Raw genomic sequence first — 14,296 nt, forward strand, 5'->3', positions numbered from 1 at the left:
TGCAATATACTGTACATGGGAATATGCAAGAACTCAAATTGGCTGCAGCACAGCATCTCAAATGATTTTACAAAGTTCATTAGGTTGCAGACTTTGATTAATTGACTCAGTGGGATAATTACTTAAAGTGAACGTCCCAAAACCTATGGCTCTTTAAAATAACTGGAATTAAGATAAAGTATGTTGTTAGTAAAAAATAATTTAAGGTATGCATGCAATTACCCCAAAATAAAAATTAGATTGTGTTTATATTAATCACAAATTGCTTGACTGTAAAGGAAAACAAATAACTGTTTTCACTGTGTTTACCCAATACTTTTGGAAGGCACTGTTTATTGCAGTTTTCCATCAAAAAATAGCTTTGCATATAAGTTTGAATCGAGGAAATATAATTTATGACGAAAACTTTAAATAAGCATTCTCTCTTCTTAGGTGCTCTCCCAGGTTACGGTTTGAAAACGTACAGTATAATATGCCTCTGCACAGTTCCAAAAGTTTTTAAAATGTTTAAAGAAAGCAGATATGATACTTGTAAATGCCAGTTTTGTCAGACATACAGTCAAAGCATCTGTGAAGATGAGCATTTAAAGTGTTTTTCTCGAAGAGACTCTCTGGAACTCGTTAATAAACTGTGAGAAGCATCTTGGACTGCTTGGGGTGCCTTGTCAGATAAAACATTTAAAAATTAATTTGGTTATAAACAGAAGAAAAGTCAACAAAATAAATATAGATTAGTACTGGCGGAACTAAAAAGGCCCCTGAATTCCGAGCAAGTTCCTTTGGTTAGACCAAGTATCTATAAGCTTAACAATAATAATAGCTTACATGTATGTAGTGCTTTTTTGACACTCCTCTCAAAGCACTTTATACCAATGTGAAGCAATGTGAGTGATGAAGCCAATTCAGAGATGGGGAATATTAGAAGCCCATGACTGGTAAAGGCCAATAGAAATTTCTAATAATTCCTGTCTTGGCCAGGACATTAGGGTAACACCCCTACTCTTTTTGAGAAATGCCCCTGGGGTTTTTAATGACCACAGAGAGGCAGGGCCTCAGTTTTGCCTCTCACCCTTTTAAAGTATAGTCACTATACTGGGGCATAAAGACCTACTCAGGCAACAGAGTGAGCACCTCCTACTGGCCCCACTTATAAGATGAGTAAACACCCCACAAAAAAAACATTTTCTGTATGACAGTGATTTTTTGTTGAAGGCTTTAGACCCCCCTGAAGCCGTGTTTATTAGGTAGGAATTGTATCCTGGTTGTCCCAGCTGTCATATTTGGAAGTGGCAGCCTTATGGTCGGGGTGGTATGTGGCACTGTTTTTGTGTAAAAGTTCAACAAGTTATTAAATGTGTACAGTTATGTTGAAAAATGCATCAGATCCCTCCATTGGTAATTGTAATTCTACACCACTCTATGACAACCTTTGGGAGAGGAGAGTAGTTAACAAGGAAATAGCTTAACCTTTCCAGTGAGCTTCTCAGCAGAATTCAATACTCATAGATAATTTGAAGAAAATGTTTTAGGAGTTTGTGTTATTCGAAGGCAGAAAGCTCAACGAAATAATCTGAAAAATAAAACATGACTGGAAATATAACCACCAGAGGGTATTGGGAACTGAAGGGTCAAAGAAATAAACCTTTTGATGTTTTGAATCTATAACTTTAATAACAATATCCCGCTCATTTTATTCATTTTTTATTCAGGATCCCAAATTTTAAGGGGCATCTAATTTTTTTGGCTGATTGTATACAGATCTGAGTATTCGTGTTTCAAAATACAGTAATTTGCATTTTAAAAGATTCAAATATTGAGAGCACAGGATATTTTATACCCTGCATTATTTAATCTTTTCATCTAAATGTTGACTGAAAGTAGTTCTATGATGAATATTTGGTGTTTCTCAAAAACAGAACCCCTAACATTTATACCCTTGGGATTTTGTTTGTTCGGATAATAAGGAAGTTTACATCACCCTAGCCCTTAAAGCACTGTTCCCACAGTATTGTCTTAAAGGCTCTTGAAGCACAGAAATCCAAACTGAATAGTTTAATGGTCTTAGAATATGAAGCTGTGTCAGTGTTCAAGTTGCAAAGCAACAAGTAGAGGTTAACTTGCAGTGTGGTATTATTACTTGTAATGTTTATACATTGTATATTAATACATTGCATAAAGATGTTTGGTTTAAGGAATATTTGCTATATGTACAGATTGGTTTTACCTGTTTTTTTTCATTCCTCTTTTCAGAAGCAGCATTTCAGTGAAGATTTTATTGTAAACTTTGTACCTTTCGAACCTTAATTAAAAAAGATGAAGATGAGGTCATCCTAGTAAATTCGGGATTTTTGTTTGTTATATAAGTAATTTATGAAGGTTGTTCACAGTTTAAAGAGTCCAAGGGTCTTTAGAACCTGAGGTTCATTAAAGTGTCCCTACAGAGCAGTCAGGAGCCTGATTTATTGTGAGGAAAACTCTTTAGTTACCTTGGGTATAGGAGTGCCATAAATCCAACCATGCAAACCTGAAAGTTTGAGCCATTTAAAATTAAATAAAAGTGGACATGTGTGACTTTAAATAAATTTTCAGAAAATGATGATGTGGCAATAACCTAAGAAAAAAGTCAAAACTGCAGACGAATGAGCAATGTGTAAAGGCAATTATCATAAATTGTCCATTTAGAATATATCTGATCTCTGTCCTGTATTTGAGCATATATCTGCATTAAAAAAATATGAATTATCTTCTTTTATGTACTTTTAAAATATTTGCTGAGATCGTAAAAGCCAAAGGATACTATCTATGATTAAATCTTCCATTTTAACTGTAACTATGTCTTAAAGAATAAAGGGATTACCTTTGTACATGATTTGGAATGTGATTGTTAAATCCGAACACAGTTATCACCCCCTTTATAAAGGGTGTGCATAGTTATTCAACCTTTTTTTAAATTTTTGTTCACCTTTTCACAGTTTTTCACTTAAATATTGTTGGTTATAAGATCTTAGTAAAAATGAAAAAAGGTCAGACATCATTTCTCTTGATTTCAGCCTTTACATCAGCGAAAGCTAAAATTTCAAGAAGGGTGTGTAGACTTTTGATATTCTCTGTATTTAGCACGTTTGTAGCACTTACAAATGAAAATTAAAATACGTTTGTTAGGATCAGGGTGAGAAGGTAATATAATGCATCATTGGATAAGCATTGGGAAAGACCCAACCATGGGTTAACCATCCCAGTGTTTCAATACTCTTGAAAATAGGTGTCAGAAGCAAATAGCCCAGAAGCAGATAGTGAAGTAATGGAGGTGGGTTATCAAATTTAGATGTTTTTAAATACACTAACTGATAAAGGTAAGAAGCTTTGGAGAACAAATAATAGAAATCCCAAGTTAGTTTTCTACTTTGTACATTAGCAACTTTAATAAAAAACAGGGAATGTTATGGTCTTTTTGTTTTAGGTATTTTCGAAGCTGTGGAGAATATTTCATGTATTGTTTTGCGTTAGAGACTGTGGCGATAAGCCACGGAAACAATGTTCTGTATTTCTACTTTAGAGCATCGTTTGAGGTCTGGGTGGCACTATGGTGTGTCCAGAATTTACATGTGATGTTTTATTTAGACGTTATTGAAAATGTTGTGCAGTGGGCCACTATGGAGGCCAGTTATCAGTTTTATATCTGAGACCCAGTAATTCTAGTCTTTTACATCAAGATTTTGATTGACATGTTGTTTTCAAAACCTCATAGAGATGCATTAAGATACATTAAGGACAGCAAATTTAGTTTTCTTTAGCTGTTTGTATGTTTAGTCAATGTGATTTTCATTTTCCAGTGCTTTGGAACAGCATCCAGTTGCTTGAAAAGTGCTGTGTACAGGAATTAGATATGTTTCCCTTGTGATTTACTTACAGTATAGTGGGGAAATGCAATTGCTAATAACTATTAACCACGTAGCCGGACAAAAGCAATGGCTTTCAAACATCTTAATATTGCAAAAACAGAAAGCAATTATTTTGCACACATCCTGACATCTGGACCGAGACCTGAGGCATCTAAATCCAGCATTTTGTTTTCACACGAGGCATATTCCCCCATGAGAATGGCATCTATTTCCTTTGTCCCAACTGCCTGAGAAGTTGTTACAGGGTTATATAATTCCAGATTGCAGGCATGCTGTTACTCTTACCATGGCAAAACCACTGTGCCTGTTCCCTAGGTAATGAGCACGGTGTCTGGATTTGGGCCCCTCATCACTGCAGGTATCTTCTCCGCAACCCTTTCTTCAGCCTTGGCTTCACTGGTCAGTGCACCCAAAGTCTTCCAGGTCAGACATGTTCATTTATTTTCAACTCATATTTTCACTAAATGTATGTGCCTTCATATGTTGGTATCAGTTTTCAGCACTGATGATGTCAACTTAATTGCCTGATTTGCAAACATGTTGAAATTTATTTAAATGTGATAAAAGCCCATTGCAGTGTGGGTAATTTAGTAGTTTTGTAACTAACACTGTTACAAGTGGGGCAGGAGGGTTACGAATATAGCGAAAATAAGGAACTGACCAAGCAGATACTGTAAATTAAAAAAAGGTAATTTTAAAAGTAAAATAATCATAACCCCAACTTGTAAGGATTTTGCCAAGAATGTACCTGAGCGGTTGGTATAGTTGGAGGCACATTAATTCTTTGTTCTCTGGCACAGCTTTGTTGAAAAGAATAATAATTTAGGTGCTTTTGGTCAAAACTTATTACTTAAGAAAGAAAATGACCCTACACACAATATAAACATATAACTCAGACGTTTCTCTGTTAACACGTTTACCGACAAGCTGTTTCAGAGAACTATGTCTAGACCACCAGAAAAGCCCCAGATTGCTACCAATATTTGACTTCTAAACCAAATAAATACAGTCTGTGGTTAAATCTCTCTCTGCAAACCTGGATACCACAGAATACATGGGAACCTATCACCCTATTATAAAATGCACACAATAACCAGGAGAGGTCATTTTTAATCTAGAGATTCTTCAGTCAGGAAAGCTGAGTTCCCTAAAAACACTGAATATCTGGCTCTTCTTACAGGGTTCAAATACTTACCTGTAGCTTCAATCTGGTCTTCCTGGTTGATCTCAAACAAGAAACTCCCTGGCACACACTTTGTTCTATTACAGTACCTCCTCTCTTGTCATGTGCTGTTCTGATTATCTGTTCTCTTACATGGTGTCTTTGTGCACTGTTGATTCTCACTTAATCATTTACGCAAAACTTAAGGTAAACTTTACATTTGCTTAGTCACTGAATTTGGACCCCCTACACCTCAGCAAACATCCTTTTTGTTGACACTGTGGGAATTACCCCTAGTCTCTTTGAGACACTTCTATAGCTCCAGCAAAACGCAAAAACCATTCTTGCATTGACTGCCATTAAAATACAACAACAGTGATGTCATAAACTGTATTCTTGCTTCTTGTGTTCTTGGTGTTGGCCACAGTGCGTCTTTTAAGTGTAAGAGCATAGACAAAGTGAGCTAGAGCTTTAAACTTATGAATTTAAATACAAGTGTTGTTACTTAAAAAATTGAGGTATATTTGCAACAAAAAAACACTGTTCTACAGGAGTAAAAGCAGGGCGTCACATTTTTTTTTACACTCTTATGTTTTCATAAACTTTCTGACGTTTAACTGACAGTTTTGGTGATTCTTGTAAATTTGTGTTTCATTGTGTTAAAATTTGCAAAAGAGAGGAGGCCTTTTGCTTTATATTTCTTCTTTTACATCCAGGCTTTGTGCAAAGACAATATCTACCCCGGTCTGAGCATGTTTGCCAAGGGGTTTGGGAAGAACAATGAGCCACTGCGTGGGTATATTCTCACCTTCTGCATTGGTCTAGGCTTCATTTTAATTGGTGAGTTCACATTCTATAAATGTTCTGACATTTTTGGAGCAGGTTTGGGAGATAGTCATCTTCTCTGTGCACGATGATTATTTTTGTTTCCTGAAAGCTGTGGCATTTTGAAATGGCTCAATTTGTGAACAAAATGGATCTGTTTGAACAGCTTCACAGCAGGAAGATATTGTTTGGTTTACATTTTCTTTTCTTTTAGTCAAAAAGGGACAGTCATGACCCCAAACAACCTTTTCCACCAGCAGTAATTCCAGTGACTTGGTTGAATAATCCAACTTGTTTTCTGTACGGTACACGCCCAGACAGTGATTATAATCCAGTCACCAGAACTCAAAAGTATGAAATTGGCAGAGACTCAGCATTAAATTTGTGAAATTCTGAAGTCTATTGAGCAAGGCTTATTGTCCTGAGTCAGAAATCTACTTATAGATCTGTTTGGTTCTGGATTTAATCTATCAGTATTGTAATAATTTACTGGTATTCGCTGTGAGCTGATGCTAAGGCTGTTGAAGTCCTTTAAGCTTTAGTTTAAGGATTTAGGTTTTATAAAAAAGACCCCAAGGTACACTGCAATTGTTTTTACTGGGTACCTTATTATAGTAAATCACTGCATTTGAGTGTTGTCTGGACTATTTTAACTGCATATCAGACCTGAAGTAAGGTCAAGACAGTTTGTTCAGTCATTGATAGACATTAGGATCTATTCATTTTTCTGTCATGTTCATAGTTTGGAGGAATGGCACTAATATGACACAATTATTTGTGTAAAATAAGCCCGAGGGAAATTTTGCAATCAAGAAAAAGTCTAAATTTAAACTATTAAAAAAATCAGTATGTAGTAGCAGGCAATTATGATTGAATCTGTATAAACTAAAAATGTTTCTGAACTTTTCAAGTCATTTGGAAACTGTACAGATGGCGTACATGGAACGTGCACTCCTTTTTATGCACTTGCTTCACCCTCCTCGCTTCTTTTGCACCAGCTACTTGACTACTTGTTCCGTGGTTTCAGCTGTATAGACAAATGGGTTGTTACCTCAGCCGAGTGAGTCAGTGCTAAATTAGGCTCATAACTTGCTCATGACAATTTCACATTGATATGAAGACTTGTCTCAAGCTCCTGATTGCCAGTTAACAGGTTTACAGCGAACGTAGCTGTTTGAAGTCAGGTTTGTAGTGACTGCATGTATATTTCATTGACGTGCACATAAGAGTAAATCTCTTATCAACATCGCCTTGATAAATAAAATGATAAATGAAAGTGCACTCGCAGAAAATGAATAGTATTGATGTTTGTAAGTACACATTCAATACAACTTGTGGACATTTTTTTTTCTTAAGTGGATATGCCCTTTTATTGTTGTTTTTACTTTTTATTTGTTGTAGATTTGTTTTGGACAGCTGAAACATTTGATACAGTATTTTGAAAATATTATGGCAATCCCATGGATAACACTCATTTTAGTAACAGATAAAACAATCTTACATTTCTCTTGTAAGCCACGTCTGTCTTTAAAATGAGTTGAACCGTAGGAAAAAGGTCTTTGTTTTGTTTTCCAGGTGACTTGAACACCATTGCTCCCATCATTTCCAACTTCTTCTTGGCCTCTTATGCCTTAATCAACTTCTCTGTATTCCATGCGTCTTTGGCCAAGTCTCCAGGTAGGAACTTGTAAAAAACCTTAAATGCTTGGCACAAATGGCTTTCAGACTGAAATGACTTGCCTTCACAAAGTTTTATCTTCCAGGAGTCTTTTCATTTCCTTTTCACACTGATAAATTCTATCATAATGTCCAAGTCTTGATAAGGATTTATTGCCTTGGATGTTTATTACAGTATTAGAGTGTCTTAACAGAAGAAAGGGATCTGAATGAATTCTGTAGGTAACATTGATGCCAGTTCTTTATTTACCTCTTTTTAACATTTTTTTTTACTACAGCTACAATATATAAATACGATTTGATGTAATCATGCAGGGAAATAGCCCCATTCATTAAATATTTGCATATGCGATGTGCAAATATTTAGTCCTTTTGAAAAACATAAGTATATAATGTGACTTTTTAAGTATAATTTAAGTTTTTAAATTTTATTTAATTGTAGGTTTGTTATAGATATACTGTATATGTCAATTGCTACAGTTGTAACATTTTTGTAGATTCTGATGGTTTATTTGTGGTTGACCTAGACTGTTTTTATAGCAAATGTGATAAAATAGTAAAGTATAGCTTGTACATATTCACAGCCTAAACAAGGATAGAACCTTTGTACCTATGAGCTTCAAATTCTCTGAATTGTGATGTGATAGTAAATGGATAACACAATTCCATGTTGTGTGGAAAAAGCTATTTTAGTTCAGTTATTTCCCTTTGCTATTGTATGAAAGGGAAAACCTCAGGAGGAGCCATGTCCCAGGAGAAGACCGTTTTTGGCAACTGGATCAAAGGCCATTTGTCAGACCTTTCCAGGAGGAAAAAAAGAGTTACATAGGTCTCTTAATGAACAGAATGGAAGAACTGGCACAGATGAGCTTGTCACATAATTGAGGAATAGCACGCAGTTATTTATATCATACAGTGTTACAGACAAACTCAAAAAGGCTTTGAATGCTGTGTTATTAACCTGTGTTTTTCTTAAGATCAAGCATTTAAATCTTTGACTTCCTCTTATGCTGGAGTGCCAGTTTCTTCAGTTACAGAAATGTTGTATTTAAAACTTCAATTTCATTCTCTGGTTTCTGGTATTTTTTCGTACACAGTGTGACAAGGTTGTTTAAAGCATTGCAGGTCAGACACATTGTGCTCTGCAGATCTCGTTTTAAAAACATCAGTCAGCTCTTCATCACACTTCATTCAGATTATGAGAAATGTACTTAATTTCAAGTACCAAATCTATTGCTCTTACAGTGGATAAGTAAAAATGTCTTATGCAAGTTCAGAGTCAAATAGTAACACGTTTACTGTATGAACTAAAATAATATAAATTCTTGGGTGGTACTGTTTTACTCTATGTAGTTGTAATTTTTCGTATCTCAGGATTCAACTATCATTAACTAATTAATAGTGTTATATACTGCATACTTTTCAATGAAAAGCTTTTTTGTAGTATTAATTGAACATTATATGAAAATAAGTAAGCTGTGTCTGTATTTGCAGAAATCAGTAGCCTCTTTTGGTGAATTCTGCGCAAAAGAAACTAGGAATTTTTGTTGCTAAAAGTCTTTTTTTTTCTGCATTTGTTTCTGTTGCTGTAATTTTTTGTGCTTCTTAAATTATAACTTTGTAACTTGGAACATTATAGAAAATTCTCAAAATAGTCCTTTATTGTGATTTAACTGATGACTTCTAAATATACCACATATGAAATTTATTTAAAATGCTAAAAAGATTACTAACCAAAAATGTCAAATATATTAGCAATCAGATGGAGTGAATGTCAGAAGACTGCAATTTTAAATAAGGATGTGAACTTACTTGAAGAGACAGGAACATTTTTATTTGTCATTTCATTGATTATTCATGTGGTGTTTATCACATTGTTTAAATAATGAATATTTTTTCCCCTTTTACCAAAGTTTTAGAAGAAGACCAGGTACATATTTTATAAGTCAAAGATGCATTGTTAAAGGGAGCATTGGGAGTTAATCGACAATAAAGCAAATAATACATAAGGTTAAAGTTTTCATAGACTTGCACGTACAACTATGCATGTAAGTTAATGATAAGTACCGCCATTATATTTTGTCTTGCTATGCCCACTTTCAGGTTAAGTGTACTTGTAGCTCTAAGACGTTGTCCGAGTCATGCGATTTTGTTTAAGGACCTGCCTATAAAATTGTAATAAAGAATAAACCAGTCTTTTCCAGATCATATTTAAGTAACAAAAGAATGTTGCTCTTTGTTATCTTTACTTTTGTGGGTTTGCAATACTTAATGTCAATCTGTTACAATGATACCTTATTCAAGTAGAGTAAATTTGATTATCACTCATTATTAAATGAAATTCTCAGTTTAACTAGAGAGGGCATGGATTGAGTGCTTACCAATGTTGATTACATCTTTTATTGATAGTTTGCAAACCTGGTTAGTCAGACAGGTTGAACTGAAAACTAATTTGTTCAATCTCGCTGAAACATCACATTTCAGATGTGTACATTATCCACCACATTACACATTTCTGATTTACAGAAAGGTTCCACATTACTGTCTTTTGTAGACTAAACGATCCTATTATATAGACTTGTGTGTACTGTTATTTTTTTGCCATGAAATTTTAAAGAAAATCGTTAGACCCCAATGCTGTACCAATACATTCCCAATCAAGAGCAGAGCCAGCAGTGATATAGTTCTAAGTTTAAATGGCAAGAACAGTGGTCAGTGTTGGACCTGCTGAGCTACCGTTACCTAACATTTGCCCAACACTTTGTGCTGTAGTGTGACCTCCTTACTTTCTGTAAGAATTCCATTGTACCAGTACATGTACCGGTTACATATGGCAATAAAGTTCAAGTCAAGTATACATACTTGTAAATGTGCTGTGTGATATGTATACAGTAACAGTTACACTTGTCCTCGCTGCATCTATTAATACATGGAGTCATTTTTATAAGTATTAAGCTATTTTTTCCAATTAAGTAATACTAACTGTGAAAGCAGAAAATGGCCAGTCGTATTTGTCAAAAGCTATCTCATGCTGTGCACAGTTTTTTTTTTTCATTACAAAAAATCTACATTATTTGGCAATGAAACTGTGGCGCCCTATTCCTGATCTCTATGGGATGTTCACAGAACCTGGATAGACATTACTCAGTGCTGCTTTTGAAAGGTGAAGATTGCTAATTTTGCAGTTTGGTACTGTGCTGAATGTAACACAAAAACCTATTCATTAAAAATAGTGTCAGAGCAGCAAGGTAGGATACTACATATTTTATTCTCGATCTACACCCAATATACCCTTTAAGCCATCTGCTGTACTCTTAGTAGTTGGTAACAACCTAATAGAATACTTAAGTAGCACATAGTATTAGAGTATCACTCTTCCTGAACTAAAAACTTTTTTAGTGTTATCCTTGATGCTTTTTTTCCTTTTAACAAAGCATAGAGGATCTAATATCTAACTGTAGTTCTAACTTTGTCATTTTTTTAGTGCAAAATTTTACTAATACCAGATAATTTCAAATCACTTTACTAAGTTGTTTCATAAGACTATATCCTTAATCATTTGCATTTAGATTTGGTTAAAAAGAGGAGCAAATCTGCCCTGAAGCAAAATGCTTTGAAAATGTTTGTATTTTTAAATACAATACCATACCAATATCCTACCAATTGCTTTTTTTGTTTTGATGAAAAGAACAAATGCTTCTTATCTTTTCTTATTTAATAGTATATCTAACAGTAATGTGAAGCAATACTGTATTTTCAGAAGTCCTGAAATGACGACATTTCTTTTTTTTTATCAAAAGGCTGGCGCCCTGGATTCAAGTACTACAACAAGTGGGTCTCTTTGGTTGGAGCCATTATGTGCTGTGTGGTGATGTTCATTATTAACTGGTGGGCAGCCTTGCTGACAAATGTCATTGTCATGGCCTTGTATATCTATGTCAGCTATAAGAAACCAGGTAAGAAATTTACTGGAGATATACAGAGATATACCTAGTGTTTAATCTTTATTTTCTTCCATACCGTATGTAAAAATGTTCTATTTATACTGTTAGGCTATTGTACTGTATAAAATATATTTGTTTTTAGATGTAATCAGAAACGATAAGTTAGAGATAATAAAGATGTAGTAGTATTTTTTTTACTGTCTGTGCACTGCTGTGTAATGTGTTTACTACAGTGCACACAGTATTAAGATTGTTAAAAGAAATAAACAGGGGTTTTAACACTCTAATCTTTATGCATTTATAGCACTGAATAAACTTAAATACAAATTCATACAGGGTACCTTGCATGAGCTGAGTATTTAGTGACAAAGGAAGGATCAGGGTACAAATAATAAAATTTGTCTCACACATTCTGTTTGTTCCTTATTACTGGCCAATGTAGCTGCAACACTTATGCAAATAAGGAGTTACACCCAGTGTGCTTTCACAACAATATTTAAGCAGAATTTACAAATAATGAAAAGGGGGCAAAAATAATTATCGAAACATCAGAGTATCTGTGGCCTTCTAGAGCAGAATAAATTAATGATTTGCATCCAAATGGAAGCTTTATTATTAGATAAAGTGAATAGGGAGTTAGGCTGTGACCTAAATCTCAGTAATGTGACTGGCCATGACACAAAACGGGTTCAGATACAAATTCAGCATTTAAAAAATACAGAAGTGCAATGCTGATAAACAGCAGTTCAGCAGACAATACACCATCTTTTAGAAGCTATTTCAAAAGCATGTGCAGTATGTTTTGAAATTTTGCAAAGCATTTTCACTCAGTGAAACTAGTCTGTTTAAACCAAAATAGTAACAGTATATCGGAAAAAATATTTACAGAGATAGCGTTTCATAACTTGAAATTGTGCTATTTTATAAATTCTGAGGGTGACTGAAAAACTAAAGTTGTATGAAGTTAGGTGTAATGTTTGCTAGCTTCCTTTGTTGTACATTAAAAAATGAACTGAAATATCTCTGTTAATCAAAGTTAGAGAAGGTCTTTGTGGTGGCCCATCCCCTCAATCCTTCTATAGTCCTTAAATAGCGGGCACAGTATGCATTTAAAATAAAGATCAAGCGCAGAACTTGACAGATAAACAAAATATCAATGTAAAACTAAAATTAACTCTGATTAAGGCTGAAATCTGGACTATCTTGATATTTTAAACATGAGGTATTTAATTACTCCTGAGTAATTACATCTTATTTTAGTCCTTTTAAATGTGTTGTTCATCTCTATTTACCTGCTAATGATTTACATAAAAGCACAAGATTCTGTGTTCCTAGTTATGCCCTCTCTCATCCCTCCACAACATAAGCAGGAGTGAAATCTGCAGGCTTTTATGACTCATTGTAAGCTTTTCTGGTATGTTTTTCATATTCATGGTGTCAGGTTCTCAAGTCCCCTAAGAGCTTTTTTGCCCTTTGAATTTTTATTGCTTGAGTGATCGGTCTGCAGGTTTTTCTAGGTGAAGGAAAAGGCTTGAATTTTTTAAGATCCTTAAGAGATTGTTAAATGCATCTGTTGCTTTTGCAGAAAGGTAATGCAGTAATTGCTAGATTATGTACCTCTTAGTTTCTGATTCTGAGAGAACATTTCCATTTGTGTATTTGCATATAATTTGGCATCATAAATTGTCTCTCATGAAAAACTGTTTTTAAAATAGTATGCTTGGATACATTATGATGCACCATCTCTCCCTGAAAAATCTTTTAGATTTCATCTATGAATCTTCTAAAAATGACCTTATTATTAAAAGACAATAAATATTGATGGTGAGTGCAAAAGTGAGTTTAATGAAGTAATGTTTTTTATACATTAAGAATATGTATAAAATACTACTAGAATTGTTTTATAGATTGCTATTTCTAGAAGGAGGAAATGAGTTTAGAAGATTTAATCTTTTAAGTATATCAATGGATAAAAATGGCTTTCACCGGAATACACTCGTGGGACATATGTTTCCATTTTTCCTTAAAAGTTACCATATTATATGCAACACATATGTACTGTACAGGCACGCACTTGCGCAGTAAAAGTTTTCAATTTCTTCTGTTACAGCTAATTTATTTGATTCTTATTGAGTCTGACCTTCTTAATTGTTTTTGGCAGTGGAACCAGACCACCTCTATGTAATGTTTTTAGTCCTAAGTAATTGACCATTGGACATGTGGTGGCAGCTGGTTACTGTACATAAACAATATACAACTGGCTAAACCACCCAGGGTAATTTTGAACCCACCATTAAAATGTTAGAGATGTAACACTTGAGGAGGAAGTGATGACAATTCTGATGTTTATGTACCAAGTAAATGCCATCTGTTTTGATTTATATTTTTTAAGTGACTATTTGCGTGTGCATTAAGAGCATGTACTTGCAGTGTGGAGAAGACTGATGTAGATCTGCTTTACAGATGTCAACTGGGGCTCTTCCACACAAGCCTTGACGTACCACCAGGCTCTCTCACACTGCATACACCTCACTGGAGTGGAGGACCACATCAAGAACTTCAGGTCATTTACAGTTTTATGCAAGCAGTTCCTGAACATGTGCCTTCTTTCATGCAGGGGTTTTCTCAGAATACAGAATCTTCCCCTTCATGAAACAAAATCTACCTACAGAGGTCTCAGCTAATCTCACATATGTTTAATACAATGTGACACAATACAATACAATCAAGACACAAAAAGGAACTGATTTTGGAATAGATATCTGGTTCAATGAGCCTGAAAACAG

At 34.5% G+C, this 14,296-nt stretch overlaps 1 protein-coding gene across 1 annotated transcript in view; it reads left to right on the top strand.

Moving 5' to 3' along the window:
• slc12a2 (solute carrier family 12 member 2) overlaps positions 1 to 14,296 on the top strand; it is a 92,465-nt gene that overhangs the window by 60,393 nt on the left and 17,776 nt on the right. Inside the window, exons 11-15 of the mRNA XM_088910465.1 lie at positions 4,218 to 4,325; positions 5,781 to 5,904; positions 7,465 to 7,566; positions 11,367 to 11,522; positions 13,974 to 14,073. Of these exons, the coding sequence (XP_088766591.1) occupies positions 4,218 to 4,325; positions 5,781 to 5,904; positions 7,465 to 7,566; positions 11,367 to 11,522; positions 13,974 to 14,073 (590 nt within the window). The remainder of the gene's footprint in view (positions 1 to 4,217; positions 4,326 to 5,780; positions 5,905 to 7,464; positions 7,567 to 11,366; positions 11,523 to 13,973; positions 14,074 to 14,296) is intronic.

This window comes from Atractosteus spatula, chromosome 3 (assembly GCF_055471065.1).
Source record: "Atractosteus spatula isolate fAtrSpa1 chromosome 3, fAtrSpa1.hap1, whole genome shotgun sequence".
NCBI lineage: Eukaryota > Metazoa > Chordata > Actinopteri > Semionotiformes > Lepisosteidae > Atractosteus > Atractosteus spatula.